Here is a 24,982-nt window from a genome sequence, read left to right as displayed (position 1 = left end):
CTACAATAAGTTCTTGCAAGTTTATTTATTAAATAAATCATCTCACAACTTATTAATTCTGAATGACTCCACTATAGACTCAAAATTGAACTCTTGATTCATAAAACATATTTCTCATAATATAAATAAGCTATCCATTATCATAATCATTACCGTCTCTCAATCCTCTATCGATGACTTACTAACGAGCCAGGTGAATTTTATTGTCTTACCCCTCATTTGTATTTTATCCTCAACTCCCACTAAGTCCCTTATAAATGATAAAGTGAACTTAATCACAGATATGAGCGCTAAATCATTTAACCATTTGGACTAAGCTATTAAGGAAATCATCCTTTCACCTCTGTCATAGAAACTTATAGATTTCATATCTATGATAAATACTTCCATTCAATTATACTATTGAATCTCCAAGATGTAAGTATAGACTATGCTGTAGGGACAAGCTTTTCACAAACAAGTTAAAAGACTCAGATAATATAATCAATAGAAATATTATCACTCAAAATTTAGATTGACTTCACCTACGATCAATGTTGTAATGCTAATTAGATATGATAATAACGATACTTAATTATCTATCAATAATCAATGTTGGTCCAAGTCCAATCTAACAAGATATAATTGATCTTATCTACTTGGTCAATGTCTTGGACAAGACAACACACCATTGTGTAAGTAGATCATATCATAGATTACCAAATTAGTGAAAATCATATGCACTAATTTAATCTTAGAATTAGTTCTTGTGAACATATGATTACATATATAATCTATTGTGACCTAGTCACTATAAATTAATTATACATATGTTTGGGATTTTATAGATGTTTGTATTAAGTAATAATCATGTAATAAAACACGTAAGCAATACAATTGATAAACAAAAATGATTTCTTTTTTTTATTGATAGTAAAAAAGTATTACATAAGAAATATGATTTAACAAGGGCATAAAACCCCAACATAAGCTACATAGTGTCTCTTTGGAAGCTCAGTGCAAGTGCTTCTCGACCACACTAACTGGAGTAGCCAAATAGAAGTTTAACAAGTTTGAACCTAGGTCGATTGACTCTTGGGAGATGTTGTCCTCGAGCTTCAAAAAGTAGTTTTATGCTTCTCACGTGTGTCCAGTAAATGGTCACACCTTGGCCCATATAAAGCAAGAACCTGAAGAGTCGCTCAAGAAGTTCATCAAGTGATTCAATGCTTAAGTAGCCCGAGCAAGGCATGCAAATGAGGACATGAAGTTTATGGAAATTCTTTTGGAATCTAAGGTGAGACCCCACTATGGTTGAGTCTACAAAAGAGGAACCATGATGCCATGGAAGAGTTCCTAAAACGAGCTAATAAGTGTATAAGGTTGGAGGAGGCTATGGAAAGAGCTTAAGTTGAATTAACATTCATAATTGGTTAATTTGTTTGAATTGTATGTATGGGTGAATCTTGCATTGTTTGCTTGTTTGTTGGTTAGTAGAGAAAAGTGAAAATAAGATAAAAAAAAGTAAGTTGTTTAGTAAGAATGAAAATGAAGAAGAAAAAAATAGTGAAGTGCCACGAAATAAAATTTGTCTCCGAATTAGAAAGAAAAGTGAAAAGACAAAAATATTTTTTTGTAATTTTTTTATATTAATATTATAAACGTCTCTTTATAAGGAACATAGTGTCAAGATTTTGTGCCATAGCATAATTAAAATTACCAATGTGAGTTTATATTTTAGGAGGTAAAATTATTGTTATCGTTTGGAGATGAAGGGACAATTATTGTTTGTTGACTAGGTGTTTTTGCTAACAACTAATTAAACGAAACGTGAAAAGAAGATTGAAGCACAGATTTTTACATGGTTCAGGTTGTGAATCAATCATAATCCGCGAGTCACTTGTATAAGGATGCTAAGAACTTGCAAACCTCAACTTCTCTTTGTTTTCAGGCAACGTATAGGCTCACTTTGAAAGTAAGAAATTGAGATCATTTACAATGTGTGCCCTAGCCCTATTATATAGGTTGGTGGGGCAATTAAGCTCACTAATTAGAGCTGATTACAATTATTCTCCATTAATGGAGATTTATTACATGATAAATAACATTCTTGTAGTAAATGAGCTAGTGGGCTCCAGTGTATCTTGGTTAGCCCATTGTGAGGAATGTCAGCCCACTATTTTATTGTGGGTAAACATCCCTAACACTATCAAAATGATACTTGCACGTTTTCCTATGTCAGGCGGCGTTGTGGGATAGCTATTTTGTTACTTGTACGAAGTCGACACCATGATCCATGTGACAATGGGTGTCAGAAAGCTGTCTGTGGTCCAGGATCATTGTGCTTGACACCTAACTACCTTTCTCCTGGGCCGGAGGAAGGTTCTCGGAGACTTGGAAGAAGTGAAAGGAGAAGACGGCCTTAGAGTGAGACTTTGAACACCATCTTACGACAAGATCTTTGAGAAGTGATGCTTCCAGGAGGATGTACTCCTTCGGTTATGGTGGACTATCGTGAAGGATGAGTTTTTTTTATATATATTTTCTGAAAAGGGAATAAAATTAATATCTTAAGATTATGAGAGTTTTTTTTAAGAAAAAAATAATGAGATTTTGGGAAAAACTACGTGGGAAATTGTCAACATGGATAATGCCGTGAATGATGTCGGGTACAAACTAGAAAACGACGACGTATCATTGGCAAAATCTTACTTCGTCTTTCTCGTTCGTGTGGGTTCCTTTTCGCTTGGATTGCGAAAAATCTCTGATGAAACCATTATTTAAACTCAAAAAAATAAAAAATAATTCAGCGAAGAAAGGCGTGCAACGGTCGATGGAATCTTCTAATCATTCTGTTCCTTTGTATTTGTTATATTTTTCCCTCAACAGAAGAATAGATATATAAATAGTAAAAGGGAAAAGCCCATCAAATAAAGTTTCTCTCCGTCACTATTTCTCTTTTCATTTCTTTCTTCATTTTCTGGGTTTGAATTTTATGGATTAGTGCAATAGAGAGAAAAACTAAAGGCAACAAAAAAGCAAGAGGGAAGAGAAAGAAGGAAAGAAGACGAAGAATCTGAGCTGCCCAATGCCTTTTCGTTGGTGTCCTTTTTGAGCTTCGAGACCATGGCTGATGATCTATTTTTCTTGACCAAGGTCTGCTTTTTTAATCTCTCTCTCTCTCTATATATATATACATATAATTTTTGTTTATATATGTATGACTCTTGTCTTTTGCCATTTTTTCCCTTGATTTATATTTTAATGAGGTTACATGTGAAATATCGGATCTGGGTTTTGATTAATCAAACATTATTTTTCCTGTTTTTTCGGTTATCATTGGTCAATATATTCTAGATGAAGATTTCTTCTTTATAGTATTTTATTTTGATTTGTATAGTAGTTGCCATGTCGTCTGATTTAGCTTCTGTTAGGTTGATTCTTCTTTGTACGGAATCAAAATTTAGTAACTTAAGCTGAAACATATTGCACTCTTTTTTTTTTTCTGCTCAATAGTCAATGTGATTTGCTTTTTCTAACCCCGCACTGCTTAATCTGATCGGCTCATCTAGTCTGTCTCTGTGTGGTTGTGTTTTCCTTTTCTTCACACAAGCTAAATTTAGAGAAATTTCAGGATGTTTTTCTGATAAAAGCGCCCAAGAAATCTCCATTGGTGTTGAGGATGACTGTATTGGTATTTGCAATGGTCTGTGGTGTATATATATGCTCCATTTGTCTGAAGCAAGTTAGCACCCGGAACAAGGTTGGATATTTAAATCTCCAGGTGATTGAAAAGCCTTGTCAAGATTCTAATATTGAACCCTCGGAAACTCCTTTTGTGCACTACCCGAAACCTGAAAATTATAGCAGGTATAATGCTGTTTAAATTTGGTTTTTGGGTTTGGTTTCATTTAAAATATAATGACATGATTTCTCATGTATTTCAGGGCTGAATGCACATGCAATCCTGTAAGGTATTTCGCCATTTTATCAATGCAGAGGTCTGGGAGTGGGTGGTTTGAAACATTGTTAAATAACCATACTAACATTAGCTCAAATGGGGAGATATTCTCCGTTAAAGTTAGGAGAAGTAACATATCAACCATTGTGGAGACTTTGGATAGAGTTTACAATCTTGACTGGTTTAGTAGTGCCTCGAAGAATGAGTGTACAGCTGCAGTGGGATTAAAGTGGATGCTTAATCAGGTGAGTTATGCTCTCTAGAAATTTGATTTCATATTTAGCATGTGCTATTTGCCTTGGTTGCACAATTATTTAGTTTGTTCAGTGAACAAAGCATTAGATTTCAGTGCAACTAGTAGCAAATGTGCATATCTAATTTTCCATACTGGATGTTTTGGAAGAAGCTTGAAACATCTGTCTTTTTCACCGACTTTGACATGCATTGCTAGATGCCTTGTTTATACATAGCTGCTATCTGAATAACCACGACATGTTAGCTTGGTTCCTCTTGATCTCTGCAACTATTATCAGTGGGGAAATTTTGGCTGGCTAAGTGACGTATCAAATCCATTTTGACTTCTATTGTTTTTTAATTTTCTGGAACTGAGCGTACTTGATTGCTTTTGGTTGCTATGAGAAACTAAACGTAATTTTTTTCTTATAAATTAGATGTGATTTTCTTTCATTACTGATCCCTAGCAATTTATATTTAGGAACCAACCCTTAAACAACTGCAAACTTGTATAGAATAAAGAGCATCTTGTCTGGCCCTTTGCTAGTTCCTATTATGACCTTATGTTTACTGATTAAATGCATAATCCTGTATCAGATAGGTCTTTGTTCTAAAAAGTTCTAAATCATTAATTGCATAAACCTAAGGGCATCGATTTATCGATAGAAAAGAGAAAATGATATAAAAGTAAAAAACTTTGGAAGAACACTTACTTGATTCTAGTGAATGTTCTGTCTATTATGATACTATTATGACTTTATGCTAACTAATTAAATGCATAATTCTGTACCAGTTACCAGATAGGTCTTTGCGTCTGAAAATTATAAATCATTAAATGCATAAACCTCAAGGCATCAATTTATTGGTAGAAAAGAAAAAATGAAATAAAAATAAGAAACTTTGGAAGAACATTTTCTTGATACTAGCGAATGTTTTGTGTGGCATCATTCTATAAGAACTCCTTGACACCCGAGTTTCATGAGCTCACGACTGAATGTAAGGTTTTGTTCTGCGTAGAAGAAGAGATTTTGACCTAATTAAAAAATATTTGCAGGGTTTGTTGCAGCATCATGAGGAAATAGTGAAATATTTTGAAAGTCGAGGTGTTGCTGCTATCTTTCTCTTTCGGAGAAATCTTTTGCGCAGGATGATCTCAGTTCTCGCAAATTCTTATGATAGAGAAGTCAAGTTACTGAATGGAACACACAAGTCCCATGTACATTCTCCCCTTGAGGTCTCTCTCCCTCTCTCCAACACAACTAGTAGTTTCTATTATAAAGAAAACCTACAAAAGAATGATGTTTTCACATCCTTCAAGATTTTTAACTCCTCCTGTCCAATGTTTTTCAGGCAGACATTCTGGCAAAGTACAAGCCAACAATCAATGCGACATTGCTGATACCCAACCTAAGACAAGTAGAAGAGACAACAACCAAAGCTTTGGAGTACTTCCAGAGTACCAGGCATATCGTCCTTTATTATGAGGATATAGTAAAGAACCGTACTGTAAGCAAGTTATACATGACTGAGCTTGATCTGTTATTGTCAGACTACTGAGTATCACTACAGTTTGATGATGCTTTACCTTACTCGTTCTTACATGAATAATGGAATCCCTGATATCATTTTTGCATGTGTGCAGAAACTTACAGATGTTCAAGATTTTTTAAAGGTTCCGCAAATGGAGTTAAAGAGCCGTCAGGTGAAGATTCACAAAGGTTCTTTGTCTAATCTGGTTGAGAATTGGGATGACATCCAAAAGACTCTCACGGGAACACCATATGAGAGCTTCCTCCATGCAGATTATCGAAGAAGATAAAACCAAGCATTGGTCGTGATTGTACAGTACATACCAGGTTCTCTTCTTTTAACATCGCTTTTTACATAGGCTGCAGGGCCTAACAGAATTTTTCCCTGCTGAAATTTTGGCTGCAGCGTTGAAAGAAAAAAAAAAGGAAAAGAAAAAAATTTAAAAAAAAAAAGAAGTAGAAGACAGTTCCTTTCTTACTGCAGTGCTTTTTTTTCCTTGTGTGTTTTTGTTTTTTGTTTTCACAATAACATTTAATATTCAATTAATTCTTTTTTTATTATTATTTAGTCTTTAAAATGAGGGTGCCTGATTTTCTTATTTGTCCTTTTCCATATGCACAACCACTATAGAGACAAATAAAAGAAGGCAAAAATCTCAAGCTATTTAATTTAGACGATCAAACTTGAAAAGTCCAAATGACAAAGCGTTTCTTCATAAATCAATATAGTTCTTTTGCCCCCCTAAGTTTTGTGTGGTTTGTCAATTTGGTCTCATTGTGTGCATGAAATCATAGTAATTAGATCCAATTTCTTAACTTTTGTCTTAGGTTTTTGGCAGAAATGATCAATGGAGAGTAGAACTTTCTTTTAAGTGGCTTAAGTCTAGAATCGTCTCATCTCTCGTACTCCCCTCACATGTATGGTAGAGCATCAAAGTACAAGTTTGAGAAAAAATAAAATCCAAAGAAAATTGGCTGTTGAGAAAATTTTACAAGGGAGCATAGTAATTTAATGTTATGTTACCAGAGTTATGGCACTTTTGCTCGTACAAGTTTTGCAATTTGGGGGTTATTTTCAGAAATATTTTTAAAGTTTTTTATTTACAAAAATACGATGTCAAAAAGAAACTTAAAATCAACGAGACATCAACCCACAACAACTGCCAATCAATGAGACATGAACACATTGCATCAATTCAAAATTAACGAGACACCAACTTGACATGAACACATTGCATCAATCCAAAGTCAACGAGACATCAACCCCACAACAACTGCAAATCAATTCGATATGAACATATTGCATCAACTCAAAATATACTAAGGAGTTGATAAAATTTTACAACAAGGGAGCATGGCAATATAATGTTATGCTACGAGAGTTATGGCCCTTTTGCTGGTAGATGTTTTGCAATTTGAAGGGGTTTTTCATAAATATAGATTTCTTATGTTATTTTTATATTTTTGCGACGCTTAATTTTTTTCTTTCAATTTTACTAACTTAATTTTTCAAAAATATTGTTTTTAAAGTTTTTTATTTACAAAAATTCGGTGTCAAAAAGCAACTTAAAATCAACGAGACATGAACACATTGTATCTATCCAAAATCAATTCAATATGAACACATTGCATCAACAAAAAATATACTAAAAAAAACAACCTCGAAAACTTATCATTGCATTTTAAATTATATAAAAGATAAACTAAAATTATAAGCCAGATCAACTGAACATAATCCCTAAATCAACTAGATATTTATCTACTATGATACGGTTAGAAAAAACACCTGCAGATTAACTAGACATTATCCCCACAACAATATTATATTGAAAAAATAGCTTAAAATCAACTAAAAATCAACCCCACAACAATACGATACTGAAATAACTTAAAATCAACTAGACATCATGAGCCTAAAATCAACTAAAAAATAGTTAATAATTAACTTTAAAAAATTTACTAAAAATATAGGCTAAAATATATATATATATATATACAAGATAAACCCAAGATAAACTAAAAAAATATAACTCAATTATAAATCAACTAGATAGTAAACCGAAAAATATCTTAAAATAATTACACATATACCAAAAATAAACTAACAACAAATCAACCTAAAATAATTACTAAAAAAAATAAAAAATTATATTTAAAACTATATAGATGAATACAAAAAATAAATTGTTAAACCATACAGTGTGTTATATGTAATTTTCTCTATATATTAAGGAGAAAAATGATAGGCCCGATAAGCCTATCATTCGGTTCACCTATACTAGGAGGGGAACCGGGTACATGAACCAGGGGTAGGCCGAGTCTTTTTGTATTGGATAAATTGTTAATTGGTTAGAGGGGTAATTTGGGCAAGTGTTGGCCTATTAGTGGGAAAGGGAAGCTAGTATTCTGTTATGCAAGAATTAAGAGAATTCTAGGCATCATGGAGATTTCTCTCTCCTTTTGTGTATGAACTCATTTCCATTTTTATTCAACAAAGCTTCTGATTGTTCTTTACTGGTTTACTGTTTCATTGGTTCATTACTGTTATTACTTTGGTAGTGTTTGTGCTTCTGTGAATTACTGGCAGGTCCTATTAATTGGTATCAGAGACAGTCCCGGTGTTTTGCATGCCGGTATCGACCAGGATGGAGTCGCGCGTGGAGGGTGTCGAATCGTCTCTGTCCTCTGTCCAGCATCAGCTTCAGGATCACGGCGTGCTCCTTAAGGAGCACGGGGTGGAGCTTGGCTCCATGAAGGAGGTGTTGGATCGTCTGGTTACGGCTCAGGGTCGGGTGGCTGACGAACTCGCGTCGCTGCGCGAGGGGACGTTGGGTGGCCCTGGTTCGCATCGCCGACTGCCTGGCGAGGGTTCGGCTGTGACGGGTGGTGGTTCTTCCAGTCGTGGCGTCGATTGTGGTGAGAGGCGGTCGGACTTTCGGCCCCGTAAGATTGAATTACCAGTTTTGTGGGTGACGATCCGGATGAATGGACCTATCGGGCTGAACGCTACTTCGGGTTGCAGCGACTGTCCTCCACCGAACAATTAGAGGCTGCGGTTTTGTGTTTGGAGGGGGCGGCCTTGAATTGGTTTCGTTGGGAGAATCAACGCCGCCTTATTACGACTTGGGAGGAACTGAAGTTGCTCTTGTTAAGGCGATTTCGTCCCGTGGGTGAAGGCTCTGTTTATGACCGATTTTTTGTTCTGCAGCAGGTGGATTCCGTTCAGGAATACAGAAGGAAGTTTGAAGCTCTAGCTGCTTCAGTGGAGACGATGGGAGAAGTTGCTTTACGGGTTGCATTTTTGAAAGGGTTGAAAGTGGAAATCCAGGCCCCTTTGAGAGTGTTGGAGCCCAACGGGCTGGTTCACATGATGGAGCTGGCTGAACAACTTGAAGCAACCCAGGCCCTCACTAAAGGCCTTCGAACTGGGCCAGCTGGGCCCGTTAAGTCCAGTCCAAGACCTCCCTTAGGCACTCTGTCTATTCCTGATGTTCATAGTAAGGGTACTTTCGTACTTTCCCCTTCTTCCTCCACTTCGACTTCCACGACCACCAGCCCCAAACCAGTCACGGCTCTAGCCCAGACCTCGACGTATCGGCGCCTGTCAGAGGCAGAAATCCAGGAGAAAAAACGTCGTGGTGTCTGCTTTAAGTGTGATGGTCGTTGGACGCGGGGCCATGAGTGCTCGCAGGCTGAAGTGCAGGTCATTATTCTTCAAGATGACGCCATGGAGGATTCGGCCACTGATCCGCTTGGGGCAGTCTTGGGTGTGACGGAATCGGCTGGGGATGTGGAAGCCCAGTTGGTGGAAGTTTCGTTGAATGCGGTAGTTGGGTTAACTTCTCCCAAGACCATGAAACTTCTGGGCTCGATCTTGGGTCATGAAGTAGTTGTTTTGGTCGATAGTGGGGCGACCCACAATTTTATTACCACGGAGTTGGCCCAGAAACTTGCGCTGCCGGTGTCCGAGACTGAGACATACGGGGTACAAATGGGCAGTGGTAACGCAGTGAAGGGGGCGGGAGTGTGTCGTTCGGTTCATTTACAATTACAAGGCATTGAAATTGTGGAAGACTTCCTTCCCTTGCAGCTGGGTAGTACAGATGTGATTTTGGGTGTTCAATGGTTAGAAACTCTGGGAGAGACTACACATCACTGGAAAGAACATACTATGAAGCTTAGAGTCTGCGGGCAACCTATCGTCTTACACGGGGATCCTCTCCTCCATAAATCGTGTATTTCGTTGAAGCATATGATTCGCTTACTACAAAATGAGAAGCATGGGGTGTGGGTCGAACTGGGTTGTACAGAAGTATCTCAGCTTTTCGCGGTGTATTCGGAAGGCGTACAGCAAGTGTTGCAACGGTTTCGCAACGTATTCGACACCCCATCTTCGCTTCCGCCCCAGAGACGTCATGACCACGCCATTATTCTTCAACCAGATGCAGCTCCAGTGAGTATTCGGCCCAATCGATACCCCCACGGCATCAAAGACGAAGTCGAAAAGTTGGTTCAGGAGATGTTACGAACGGGAGTGATGCAACCAAGTACCAGCCCCTTTTCGAGCCCGATTCTTCTAGTTAAGAAAAAGGACGGGGGTTGGCGTTTTTGTGTGGATTACAGGGCACTAAATCGAGCCACGGTGCCCGATAAGTTCCCCATACCAGTGATAGATGAGCTCCATGGCGCTCAAGTTTTCTCCAAACTGGATTTACGCTCAGACTACCATCAGATTCTCGTACGGCAAGAGGACATTCATAAAACTGCATTTCGGACTCATGAAGGCCATTATGAGTTCGTGGTGATGCCATTTGGGTTGACGAATGCCCCAGCCACTTTTCAGTCACAAATGAACGACATTTTCAAACCCCATTTACGGAAGCGGGTTTTGGTATTCTTCGATGACATTCTTGTGTATAGCCCGGATGAGCAAACCCATGTCAAGGACCTTGAGATCGTTTTACAAACACTGTCGGACCACCAGTTTTTTGCAAATCTTAAGAAGTGCTGTTTTGGACAGCGGCAAGTTGAATATTTGGGGCATATCATTTCAGGTGCGGGTGTGGCCGTGGACCCTTCAAAGATCCAGTCAATGGTGGATTGGCCGCTACCAAGAACGTTAAAGGAGCTAAGGGGATTTCTTGGGTTGACTGGGTATTATAGGAAGTTTGTTAAGAACTATGGCGAAATAGCCCGGCCTCTGACAGAGCAACTGAAAAAGGACCAGTTTAAGTGGAATGAAGCTGCCACAATCGCCTTTGAGGAGCTAAAAAAACGACTCACTACAGTCCCTGTTTTGGCAATGCTCGATTTTACCAAGCCTTTCATAGTGGAGACCGATGCGTCGGGGTTTGGCATAGGGGCTGTTTTAAGCAGGAAGGAAGGCCACTCGCATATTTCAGTCAAGTGTTGAAGGCTAAAGCTCGGCTGAAATCCATTTACGAGAAGGAGCTTATGTCTATTGTCCTAGCGGTACTAAAATGGAGACCTTATTTACTTGGTAGGCGGTTCATTGTTCGAACGGACCAAAAAAGTCTTAAGTTTTTGTTGGAGCAGCGGTTGGTTACTCCGGAACACCAAAAATGGCTGGTCAAACTATTGGGTTACGATTTTGATATACAATATCGGCCGGGAGAGACCAATCGTGCCGCTGATGCTTTATCGCGGGTCAGCCAGGTTGAATGCACACTGTTGACATCGACCACGTGGCTGGATTGGGGGTTAGTGCACCGTGAAATTACAGCCGACCCATTTTTGTCTCGGATCCAGCGTGAGTTGGAGCAGGGAAAACAGATTGCTGGGTTTTCATTATCCCAGCAGCGGTTACTCTATAAAGGTCGCTTGGTTTTATCTTCTTCTTCAGCCTTATTGCCACATTTTCTAAGGGAGTATCACTGTTCGTCTATTGGAGGACATTCGGGGGAGTTGCGCACTTATCACAGGCTGAAAGGAGACGTGTATTGGGTGGGAATGAAAGCTAAAGTATTGGAGTTTGTTCGCTCTTGCGATGTATGCCAGCGAAACAAGTATTTGGCCATGTCTCCTGGGGGATTACTACAGCCTCTTTCGCTGCCGGCACAGGTTTGGGAGGAATTAACCATGGATTTTATAGAGGGACTGCCCAAATCCGAGGGAGTGGATACTATTTTAGTGGTGGTGGATAGATTGAGCAAATATAGCCATTTCATCGGCCTCCATCACCCATTTACTGCCAAAACAGTGGCTGAAGCGTTTGTTGCACATGTGGTCAAACTACACGGTATACCTCTCTCTATTGTGTCAGACCGAGACAGAATTTTCCTCAGCCATTTCTGGTCTGAATTGTTCAAATTGCAAGGCACAGAACTCCGCCACAGCACCGCTTATCACCCCCAAACAGATGGACAGTCGGAGGTGGTCAACCGGTGCCTTGAAACGTACCTCCGCTGTTTTGCTTCGAATAGACCAAAAGCGTGGGCAAAGTGGCTTTCGTGGGCTGAATATTGGTATAATACGTCGTACCATTCTTCACTGGGCTGTACGCCATTTAAGGTGCTCTACGGGCGAGATCCGCCTCCTTTAATCCGCTATGCAGCTGGATCGACTCATGTTGTAGCGGTGGATCAAATGCTGGAAGAACGGGACTCTTTTCTAGATGACTTGAAGATGCACTTGCTGCGTGCACAACAGAAGATGAAAGACAGCGCTGATGGGTCACGAAGACGGGTAGATTTTGAGGTGGGTGACAAGGTTTTCGTGAAGCTTCGCCCTTACCGACAGAAATCACTAGCCACACGCAAAAATGAGAAGCTGTCTGCTAGGTATTACGGCCCTTTTTCTATTCTGAAACGTGTTGGCAAGGTGGCATACCATCTCAGTTTGCCTCCATCAGCCGATATTCACCCAGTATTTCATGTCTCGCAACTCCGAGCGGCTATTGGCAACGCCCATTCGTCCCCTACCCTGCCTCCTACACTCACATCAGATCTGGAATTAATTGTTGAACCTGCTGAACTGTTGAATGTGAGGCAGAATCCAGCATCCCCGGGGCAGGAGGTTGAAGTGTTGATTCGTTGGAAGGATTTACCATTGTTTGAGGCCACCTGGGAGAAGTTTGAGACCATTCGCAGCCAGTTTCCAGCTTTTAACCTTGAGGACAAGGTTCTCAAATTTGGGGGGAGTAATGATAGGCCCGATAAGCCTATCATTCGGTTCACCTATACTAGGAGGGGAACCGGGTACATGAACCAGGGGTAGGCCGAGTCTTTTTGTATTGGATAAATTGTTAATTGGTTAGAGGGGTAATTTGGGCAAGTGTTAGCCTATTAGTGGGAAAGGGAAGCTAGTATTCTGTTATGCAAGAATTAAGAGAATTCTAGGCATCATGGAGATTTCTCTCTCCTTTTGTGTATGAACTCATTTCCATTTTTATTCAACAAAGCTTCTGATTGTTCTTTACTGGTTTACTGTTTCATTGGTTCATTACTGTTATTACTTTGGTAGTGTTTGTGCTTCTATGAATTACTGGCAGGCCCTATTAAAAATACAACTAATTTTCTGGGAGTTGTACATACGTGGCAGTAGTGAGCTTTCTTGGAGTTGTACACGTGGTAGTAGTAGGAGCTATGTCAAGAGTTTTTGCATCAACATGTGTTCATGGCTCATTTCATGGTTCGAGACATCACTCACTCTCAATTCTAAGCTATTTCTCACATCACTTCAGGAGTTCATCACTGTGACCTCATCCTATGACTCTATCACTGCTATGATAACTACAAAACCTCTTTTGTTTTCCATCTTCTGAACTTACTATTTAAACAACCAAAAATCTTCATTACACTGCATTTATAGCTACACTCCAGCCCATTGTTGCTTCCGTAAGCTCAAATGGTACCATTGATGATACTCATCAGTGCACTACTTTGCTTTAGTTACGATCTTGCAGTAGTTTGGAGTTCCATTCTTCACATGAGCGAGAGAGAGGGACATGTTATGTTGAGAAACAATTTTACATTATCCCATGTGAAGAGTAACCCTGAGCATTGCATACTCTTCTTCTTAGTCTAGTTCTATAATTCACGTGCTTTCATTATATAAATAAATTTATGCTAGTGAATAGCCTATGAGACAAGGGACATTGAACAAAGTCAAGCATGAACTTAGTCTGAGTTGAGATCGTAAAACTGTAAAAATTAAACAAAAAATCTAAAAAGGAAAAATTTTCCGCTCCACTGTAAAAAAGAGATAATTTTAGAAAAATAGTGTTTTCCGTAAATTTCTCAATAAATTGAGAAAATCATATGACAGTTGAGGGAATAATGATTTTGGGCTTTTTTTGGCAAATTAAATTACAATTTTCCTAAAAAAAAAACCATTTTTTAGAGAGAGAAAGTTAGTCTGAGAGGCTCTGATAGGGTTTATTTTCTTCTGCTTTTCTTCTTGATTTCCCTTGCTTGATAGGGCTGGGTCTTGTCCTTGTGACATGGTTTTGTTGAGTTTATGTGTTTCTTGGTACTGAGGTGTTGAGTTTTTCATCTATGGCTTCATCAAGCCCTGCGATTCTGGACCTTGAACGAAGGTGTGCTGGGTTGACTTTGGCTGAAGAGGAACATGGGTCTCTCCAATGGAAGCACAGAGAAGGTTCGGTCGAAGATTGGTGCCCGTTGGTGTCTAGTGGGTCATTTCTTGGTGGACAAGCCCTTGGATTTCCAAGTTATGCAGCATATGATGACTGCCCTTTGGAAACCAGGTTGTGGAATGTATGTTAAGGAGCTGGAGAGTAACTTGTATCTCTTCCAATTTTATCATGAAGTGGACATACAAAGGGTTATAGAAGTATGCCCTTGGACCTATAATCGTGCTCAACTCATTTTTGAATGATTGCATCCGGAGGTGAATCCGAGAACTGTGCGACTGAATATATTGGCCATTTGGGTTCAACTACATGGGCTACAACCAGGTTTTATGGCAGAGAGAGTTGTTCGTGAATAGGAATCTCAATTGGGCACTTTCTTGAATCAGATGCAACCAAATTGAACGGGGTTCGACGTGATTTTCTGCGAGTTAGAGTGCTCATAGACATTAATGTTCCTTTGAAAAGAAAACTGAAGACCAGTCGGGCAAATGACTCCTTTTACTGGGTTCACTTCAGGTATGAAAGACTACCAACGTTTTGCTTCATGTGTGGCATTATTGGACATTCAGAGAGATTATGTGACAAATTGTTTGATAAGTCCTTGGAATAAATTGAAAATGTTAGAATATTTTATATGGACTAACATAATTAAGTGTTGCTCACACAGTGTCGGTATTAGCATATAATGATAACTATATAATCGGTAATGCATAATATTACCATTGGGCCATAATGGGATGGACATAACGTACTAATATGCTCGGGGCCCATGGACACGCTCTAAAACGTCTTTGGTCAGCCCATTGGGCCAAGACAACTAATTTTCTCACATTGGGCATGTAAGCCCAATTGGCCCATAATTCCATATATAAAGGGTTGTGCTCTTGATTGATGATTAAGGTGGAATGAGTGTGGCTATGGTGTAGAGAGAATGATAGAGTAGTGTTCATTACTCCCAAGCTCTCCTTTTCTCTATATGTGTAGATCAAAGAAGTGTAATCAACATGATTATTATAAATCAATGCGATAATTGAAGGTACGTATATTATTATATTAATGTCCTAAATAAAATGTTTGATCATGGAAATTCATGAGCATGATTTGATATTGATTATTGTTTATTTAGTGCTCATTGTGTATTAATTATATCAATTGGTATCAGAGTCAGGACATTTGATTTTAGGGCTTATTAGAATAATTTTTTTTTTCAAATCTGATTTACATAAAAAAAAAAAAAAAATCGAAATTATATATTATTGGTAGATAAAATCAGATTGGAGGATGAGTATTGAGTTTATCAATATTTGTATTTTTCGTTTCGTTTACGTTGAAAACACCAAAAACTCCAAGCTTTTTCAAAGCTTGTTAATGGTCGAAAATGGCTATTAGATCTACTGGTTTCGGATGTTTATAAGTTTGAATGGGTACTGGAAATAGAAAGAGCATGAAAAATGGAGAAAAACCCCTCAAACGACATCAAAATCGGAGCTCTGGTGGCTAAAATCCAACGGGGTCAGAATTTGGGTTCGAAACGGGTCGAACAGACCCGCTGGAGGTTGAAGACAACCTCAAAACGACACGTCATTTTTCTGATTTAGTGTCGTTTTTTTGTCATTTTCCGAAGTGCTGTCGTTTTTTATGATTTATGTCGTTTTTGAGGATTTTTCAGCAAAAATTTTTTTTTTAACTTTTTTGGGCGCGTGGGGCGCGTGAAGATTCCATTTTGAACCAAATTTTCACCATTTTGCTCCTTTTAATTTTTCTCATTTGATTGTGTGATTATATTTTGGGTTTGGTCAATTTAAATTGTTAATTGACGCATAATCACATAATTAATTTGAATTAATTTTTTTTCTCTCACAATTTTATTTTTTATTTATTTCATTGGATGAAGACATAATTATATTCATGCCATAAAAATTATTTGATAGATGATTGACATTTTTGATAATATAATTATGTTAGTGAATAATTAATTGAGTGCTTATGTACTCACCTATCGTGAGTCTAAGCATGTCAATTTTGTTATTCATAAAATTGTGAGAATTGTGATAAATTTATCGTTAATTAATTTAATCTCATACAAGGTCATTTTTTATTTGTTTATCATTCCATAATTTTGTTATATATATGCCTTTCGTGATTTTGATAATTTTTTGTGAATTTCATTGTTGTTATTATTATGAACTCTTTCGGAGCATATACTATGGAAAATGTGTAATAAGATATTGGTCATGGTTTGTGCATTTATTATAAAAATTATTGTCAATATTTAATTAATATTTTTGGTAATAAAATTTGCTAGAAATACAAAAATGCGCAATCGGTCTTATTAGATAATTATGATATTAAATTTTTTCATTGAATGTGTTGTGCTTACCTGTCGTAAGTTTTCACATGTCAATTGTCGAAAATTGTGATTCATGTTAAATACTTTTCTCCCGTATCAATCACAATTAAAAACTAAGATCCATACATGCAATTTAGTCATCTTGTCGATAATTTTACTGTAAAGTAGGATGCTTAGATGGTGAAGGAAACACATTAGATGTCATGAACCACACAATCTTTTCTACCCTATCGGTAGTGGATTAGCTGAATTTGGTTATGATATTTAAAGTAGTTGTCCTTACCTGCGTAAGAGTCATATGTTTTGTTTGAACGACTCTAACATGACATGATCGTTTCCGTTGATAGATCATTGAGAAAGCTAAGAAAACGAGCAGATTGCATAATCCTTGTTTTCACATAGTGGCACTGCTCTAAGATATTTTTTTTTTAGTATTAAGCAATCCTAAAACCTCTACCGCTTAGTTATCGGATGGGACTATAATATGTCTTGTCATATCGATCTCTCATTAGAAAATTGGACTAGGCCTCGAAATTGATAAATCTTGAAATCATTTGAATTCAAAGATGCCAAGTTACTGCATGCTCAGTGGGAGTATTGCGATGGGTGTCAGTTGGTTTTAGTAAGGTATATATGTGTCGATCGATCCCTATTGACAAATTTTATGAGGGTGGAATCACTTAGGAATTTTTCTTGGGCATCTAAAGTGATATTCCTACGTTTGCTACACAATGATGAGTTCAGGAGACTAGTACGTTGGTTTTGTGCCTTGAAATAGTTTTGGTGGAACTAATGAATCAATTATTACAATACTTTTATGCTTAAGGATCAAGATAAGGCATAGATCATAAGTTGACAAGTTTTGGATCAATATTACAATGGATGTATGATTGTCATTGTCTATTCCGAAGAGATGATTGTGTTAATTGTGAATGTCTGTAAATATAGTGAATTCAAGATAATGGGTTAATGCATATGTACTCGATATTATATCGTTGTTGCTAGTAAAATTGAGGATAGCTAAGTTATATTTAGGCAACAATTTTGGATTGATTTAAGTCTGAACAAAGTTTTCAGTATAGTGACTTTGATAACTTAGTTACATTTTTGGATGAGAAATGGAAAGAATAGAGGATATAAGTTTTTTGACTTATTCAATCTCAGTACACATATTCATCGCTAATGACTATCATAATTATTGATAATAGTTTTCAACCCAATTGTCCACAATGATTAATCTATAATGCATACAAATTTTGAGAGATATCGAGTATTTCTCACTCTTTTGTTAAGATCTCTCATGCATTATTATCTTGAGCACAGTCTTCTCAAAGTTTTGACTCATCAAAGTTTGAAAGCTTTTATGTTTTAGAAAGCTTTATAGTGGAAAACACCTAAGGGATTAAACCATGCATGCATAATGATATGCAGTCACTTTTTTATGTGTATTGTTTCTCGAAGTGATAAGGACACAACAAGACTGGTAGATAGTCTTAATTGTTGTACTCCATGCATCTTGGTTTGATGGTTGTTATTATATTTGAATGTCTCTCAGGCCAAATTATGTGTAGTATACATATCCTATCGATATGATATCATACATAATTTATTTGATTGCCTATTGCATGCTGGAGATTAATATGGTGTTTGTTGATTATATTGGTCCAAGTGGGAGAGATATTTGAATCTTGTATGGACTAATATAATCACAAACATAATTCCATATTCACAACCATGTTAGTTGCTTTTCGAAAGAGACAATGTGAGATAAGTCTTTCACAGCAACACTCAAGATACTAAGACTCAATGGATCATATCGTTTTATTCTGAATAGCCTCATGAATGTTGTGATTGAATAAGAATTTACATCTAAGGCTATTTCAGAAGTTTTAATATTATGAGGCAATATAGGACATTGCATTTGACAATCTTGGATTTTAATCATATGAGAGAAGATGAACATTTAAGTGTTTTATTGAGGATATCAAGTTTAATATGTATGGCTCTTCTAGCTATTATTTTTTATAAGTATATAAAGTTATCTATGTTGGAGTTTTAAGCTGGCATTAGACAAGGGTTAAAATTTTATTTAGGGAATAATTGGATTTATCCCTCATTTTGTTGCTTCCGCTGTTATTATTGATGACCTACAATTGGCCAGATTATTGTAAGAAACTCCATATGCGGACAAATAAAGATAAAGGATCGAGACAGTTTGATAAACCTGTGATTCTATACACGAGATAAGTTTAATTACATATACCTCTAAATTTCTAATTGATAGTCATTGGTAGTTCTTAATCCTTATTTGGAGAATTGATATGGTTATTTCATGATTTCCAAGCTATGATCAAGCGTGAAAGTTTAGGCTTAATCCCATAATAATTGGGAGATTTTCTTGATGGTGGTTCTTTTTAAGAATAAGTTGTTTGATGGTTAAAGTAAGGTGAATTAAAGCCTATAGCTAGTCTCCACTATAACAATGAATTTGTTCATTACTATTATTGAGTTGTAAAGTGGTGACTATTTGGAAATCAATATATAAGGATGCAAGAACTAAATTCTTGTTTAAAGGACACCCGAGTTCAATGCATTAAATCTATTTTGAGGCAGGACATCAAGATAGTGATTACTGTAATTCTCAAGATAGTAAATTCGAAACATTATCGTTAGTCAACACTATATGAGAGATCAGTGGGAGCAATGATATGTTTATATTGTCACTTGATATAGTACATTGCTCGTATCTTATGATTTTGATCTATTTTGGAGACAAATTAAGCTGTTATTTGATAATATCTGTCAGATGAAGAATTCTTGATAAACCTTGTATGGTCTAAAAATTCAGTTTCTTCGTGATGAGATCAACGGTAGACTGAATTGTCTCATAGTTTGCATTGACTAACTATTGTAGTGATTAATGTTTCGATATAATTGAGAATCTTTAAATAGTCTAAACTGTGATGTGTTATGAACGGCCTAAAGTCCATGATATTAGTAATGACGAGAGATCAAGTTTGAGATTATCTCACATATATGCTTATTGAAGGTAGCCTAAGGCTTACTCAAGTATACACATTCCTATCGTGATATCTGTTACAGGCATGCTGGATTGGTACTTGAGTTGTCATCCTTATAGTACCAAGGATGTGTTAGCAATCGACAAACCAACATTGTGACATATAGTAGTTGGTTTTAGTGATATCGATTGGAAAGGCTGCATGGATGATAAAATCCACTTATAAGCATTCATGATTCTAGGAGGAGCTATTTTGTAATTAAATGTCATATGAACACCTACAACTTCCTCTCTCATACAAAGTGAGTATAATGGTAAGGGAAGTTATATGTGATTAGGTGTTGCATGGACATTGACAACATCCTTGTATGTGAAGGTAGAGTGTGTGGCGTGTTACGAGGACATTGATTGTACATTACAATTGCGATATTCTGTTTCAGTGTTAAGAGTAGTTGACTCTATTGTGAACTTACTTAACTTATGTGATAAATATCGCAATGATATCTATCTCTCGGAACTTGGGGAGTAATATTGCTCCATTAATGATGATGACGTTCCATATGTAGTGAGAAAGTTGTGGAGTCCTCTATTAGTATCATAACACGCACTTACAAACAACATGTTAATGACTACACTGACACGAGTTACGTGAACGTATGTACTAAGAAGTCATTTCTTGTTTGGATTGTTGGGAGCCAAAGATGTATTTGATCAGTGGGAGTCATTGTTTTTCATGTATGATCGACATGTTAAGGATTGCTATTGGTTGTTGAATATATGCATATTCTGGATAACTCTTTGATGTTGTGTGTACACACTTGTTGATGCAAGCCAGTGGCTTAGTCTCGGTGCTATGTTCGAGTGGATCCAGCTCAGTAGTTATCATCATGTTTTACGAATCTCATATGTCTCATTATGTATTATATTTGTGTCCTGTTGATACAATATGGTGCATAATTAGTTTATAGACATTATTGTTTCTTGAGATTTCTGTGTATTGATACTATTGCTTAGTGAGCACATATTGGTGTAATTATGTAGTCCAAGTGGGAGAATGTTAGAATATTTTATATGGACTAACATAATTAAGTGTTGCTCACACAATGTTGGTATTAGCATGTAATGATAACTATATAATCGTTAATGCATGATATTACCATCGGGCCATAATGGGATGGACATAACGTACTAACATGCTCGAGGCCCATGGACACGCTCTAAAACGTCTTTGGTCAGCCCATTGGGCCAAGACAACTAATTCTCTCACATTGGGCATGTAAGCCCAATTGGCCCATAATTCCATATATAAAGGGTTGTGCTCTTGATTGATGATTAAGGTGGAATGAGTGTGGCTATGGTGTAGAGAGAATGATAGAGTAGTGTTCATTACTCCCAAGCTCTCATTTTCTCTGTATGTGTAGATCAAAGAAGTGTAATCAGCATGATTATTAGAGATCAAGGCGATAATTGAAGGTACGTATATTATTATATTAATGCCCTAAATAATATGTTTGATCATGGAAATTCATGAGCATGATTTGATATTGATTATTGTTTATTTAGTGCTCATTGTGTATTAATTATATCAGAAAAACCATATGGCATATGGATGAGAGTTGCTCCTAAAAGATAACATCTTCTCATACGGTCAAGATGGTTAAGACAAGAAGGGTTTAGTGCTATACAAGGTACTGGAATGATAGGAGGACATATAGATATTGGAGGAGAAATTCAGTCTATAGTTTGGAACGGTGGTTGGCATAGTGGACAGCAGATACATACTCAAGCCAAAGCTCAAGACAAGTCTGAGATGGATCTAGAAATAGTTATCACAGATATCAAGCATAGACGTACTAGTGGGGGTAACACAAATGATGGGTAGCTTGATTGTACAGAAGGAATGACTGGGAAGGTATTGAATGAGCCAAAAAACTTGTTGATGGCGGGTGCTGATGGCCAGACACGCTTCACACCATGAGCACTCTTAGTTGGAATTTTCGTGGGCTTGGGAACCTACTGAATGTTTAATTCCTTAAAGAAACCATTTTTCAAAAGAAACCCAAGTTTGTTTTTCTCTGTGAGACTTTGTGTGGGAAGGAGGAGTTTTGAGCTAAATAACCTTAAAAAAAATTATGTTAGCTATGTAACCTTCATTTTTCAAAATTTAGCTACATTAACCTCCTCCTTTAATGAAACTTTTATATTACAATAATGTCCTTTTATTTTTATATTTGTTTTTAATTAAAATAATAAAAAATCAGATTTGAAAAAAAAATTAAAAAACAAAAACATATTCAGCCCCCCATCATTCCTCCATCCACCATTTTTTCTTCATAATCTCTTCAAATCCTATCAAATCTCTACAAATATATAGAAAGATTATTTTGTGACATACTTACATACTGATTTCAATGACATTGTTGGAAAAAGTGATTACATTAAGGTAAGTAAATGAGAAACCCTAAATTTTTAATTTTTTATTTGAATGTAAAAACAAAGAAAGTTGTATTTTGTTTGCTTAGATGTTTATTTTTTCATATATATGTGGTAAAAATAACAATAAAAGTACCTTGTTAGCCATATTATAACCATTTTGTGGTTTTTGAGTTGGAAATGGCGTTTTTCGAAATGAAACTCGTGAAGAAGATGAAACGCAGATCTCGACTGTGTACAGTTGAGCTCGACTGTGTACAGTGGAGCTCGACTGTGTTCAGTCGAGAAGATAGTTACAGTAGAGCTCGACTAAACATGGTTGAGATACTAGTAGAGCCCAACTATTGCTCAATTATTGCTGGTTTAGATAGTAGTTGAGGTTAACTGGGTTTGGTCAAGATTAGTATTTTAAATTTCGAATCTCTCTTGATTTGAATGTTAGAACTAAATATTTGCATTTTGTTTGCTTACAAGTTTGTTTCTTAAATATGTGGTAAAAATAACAATTAAAGTATAATGATACCCATATCATTACCATTTTGTGGGTTTTGAGTTAAAAATAGTGATTTTGCAAAGTGAAACCCATGAAAAAGATGATATTGCTTAGTTCTTGCCTTGGTACAATCGAGCTCAACTAGGTAGAGATGTTCGAGATAATGGTAGAGCTCAACTGTTGTTTTACTGTAGCTAGTTGAGATACTAGTAGAGCTCAACTGATCTTGGTTGAGATTTATATTTGTAATTTATAAACTTGTTTCATCAACATTTTTGTCAAAAAGAGAGATTACATTCTTTGTAAAAAAAATATTAAATTCAATCTATATGTTAATTCTAGTAGTAGAGCTCAACTGTTGCTCAACTATAGTTGGTTGAGATACTAGTAGAGCTCAACTATTGCTCAACTATAACTGATTGAGATATTAGTAGAGCTCAATTTTTGCTCAAGTGGGTTGAGAAAATAGTAGAGCCTAACTAGACTTGGTTGAGATTCGTATTTTTAATTTTAAACTTATTAATTATAATTTTAACATTAAATATATTTTCTAATGTTAATAATCTATTCTCGTTACAGGAATGACTCGAGTGGTAATCTATGCTCAATATGATGGGGAATGGAAGGAAGAGCAAGGGTTGTATAAATGGTCACCAAAGAATAAGGAAGTTATATCTATCATTGTTAATGACTCCAATATTACTTTTGAGGTGTTATTGGAGAAATTGTATAAGAAGATTGGGGTAAATCAAAATGATATCGAATTGAAAATAAGTTACTTACCTATCATTGCGGGAGAAAATATGTCACCACTCATTTTACGAGGGGATGAATGTCTTGCAGCTTATCTTTTGGATTGTGGAGAGAACAATCGTAGAGTTGCACTACGTGTGGAGCTCATTAAGAGAGAAGATATATGTGACATGGAAGTTGAACACAACATGAAAGAAAATGAACAAAGTTTAGTAGATGATTACTTTGACTGTGAATTCTACTTTGAAAATAATATTTGTGATGCTGCTTCTGCACCAAGCGAAAGTGGTGTTAATCTAGGTTGTGAACCTGTGGACCTTCTTAACAAAAGGACAACATCATCATCTCCAACTCCAAATCACATTGACCCACTGAACTACTATGATTCGTTGGACCACCATGATGAACAAAATCAAGTCCCTAGTGAAGACACATTTAGTTTCCCAGATGGGTCAAATTTGGCAATTGGTCAAGAATTCAAGAACAAAGATGAGGTAAAAACTAAGTTGAACGATATTGCAATAAAGGCTTGCTTTGAGATGGAAATTAATAAATCTACCAAGTCATTATATGTGACAAAATGCATTGACAAGTCATGAAATTGGGCAGTGCGTGCAGCAAAAGTTACCAACTCAGAGCGTTTCTTAATACGAACTTATTGTAACACTCACACTTGTTCCCTTATTAGCCGGAAAAGAAAGCATCGTCAAGCAAGTGCTGCAGTAGTTGCTAATGTCGTGAGGTCAAGTTTCGATGGTCAAAAAGAGACACTGAAGCCAAAAGCAATAATGACGATTATGCAGAACAATCACATGCCAATAACATATTGGAAAGCTTGGAAGGGGAAAAAACTTGCAAACAACCTTCTTAGAGGTTCACTTGAATTAAGTTTTCAAAATCTTCCAGCTTACTTATACATGATTCGAAAGATGAATCCAGGTACGATCACGCATTTGGAGGTGGATGAAGATTCTAAATTCAAATATGTTTTCCTAGCATATGGAGCATGCATCAAAGGATTTCGTTGCATGAGAAAGGTTATTGCGGTGGATGGGACTTGGTTGAAGACCAAGTACAAAGGTGTAATGCTCATAGCAACAGCACAAGATGGTAATTTTCATCAATATCCTATTGCTTGGGCTATTGCTTGGGTTGTGGTTGATTCAGAGAATGATGCTTCGTGGTCATGGTTCCTTACAAAGTTACAAGAACTTATACCAGATGATAGTGATTTAGTCTTTATTTCAGATAGAAATCAAAGCATCATCAATGGGGTATCAAATATTTATAGGAAGTCACAACATGGGCATTGTAGGTGGCATCTGTCTCAGAATATTAAAGCACATGTCAGAGTTAAAGGTGTCATAAAATTATTCGAAGAAACTGCCAATGCCTATAAAGTTTCCGACTTCAACAAACTCTATGATGAATTGAAGAATAGATATCCCGTAGCAGTGAAGTATCTTGAAGAATCAAATCTCACACTTGATAAATGGGCGAGATCTCACTTTACAGGCTGTCGGTACAATATTATGACTACGAATGGTGCAGAATCTATTAATGCAGCACTGAGGGAACGTAGAGAGTACCCTATCATTGCGTTGTTGGAGGCTATGC

General features: G+C 36.7%; 1 protein-coding gene across 2 annotated transcripts; it reads left to right on the top strand.

The window, feature by feature from the left end:
• The first annotated feature begins 2,709 nt into the window (after positions 1–2,709).
• Positions 2,710–23,301, top strand: LOC133797845 (uncharacterized). Of its 2 annotated transcripts, XM_062235934.1 has the most exons (7): positions 2,710–3,135; positions 3,614–3,849; positions 3,927–4,185; positions 5,229–5,408; positions 5,525–5,680; positions 5,817–6,030; positions 23,192–23,301. In XM_062235934.1, exons 1-6 carry the CDS (start codon positions 3,106–3,108, stop codon positions 5,991–5,993), a joined length of 1,038 nt encoding a protein of 345 aa, XP_062091918.1. In that variant the 5' UTR covers positions 2,710–3,105; the 3' UTR covers positions 5,994–6,030; positions 23,192–23,301. The 2 variants fall into 2 exon arrangements, with proteins under 2 accessions (XP_062091918.1, XP_062091910.1); XM_062235926.1 differs by lacking the exon at positions 23,192–23,301 and having other exon boundaries at positions 2,711–3,135; positions 5,817–6,267.
• The last annotated feature ends 1,681 nt before the right edge of the window (positions 23,302–24,982 follow it).

Source organism: Humulus lupulus, chromosome 1 (genome assembly GCF_963169125.1).
Source record: "Humulus lupulus chromosome 1, drHumLupu1.1, whole genome shotgun sequence".
Taxonomy (NCBI): domain Eukaryota; kingdom Viridiplantae; phylum Streptophyta; class Magnoliopsida; order Rosales; family Cannabaceae; genus Humulus; species Humulus lupulus.
The sequence above is the reverse complement of the archived record's forward strand: the minus strand, read 5'-3'. Positions and strand labels throughout refer to the sequence as shown.

What these genes read in the sequence shown, in the direction of transcription:
- LOC133797845 (XM_062235934.1), top strand. Translation starts at nt 3,106, where the DNA reads ATGGCTGATGATCTATTTTTCTTGACCAAG. An exon ending in AAACCTGAAAATTATAGCAG is followed by an intron (nt 3,850 to 3,926) that starts GTATAATGCTGT and finishes CATGTATTTCAG; the next exon opens with GGCTGAATGCACATGCAATC. An exon ending in TAAAGTGGATGCTTAATCAG is followed by an intron (nt 4,186 to 5,228) that starts GTGAGTTATGCT and finishes AAATATTTGCAG; the next exon opens with GGTTTGTTGCAGCATCATGA.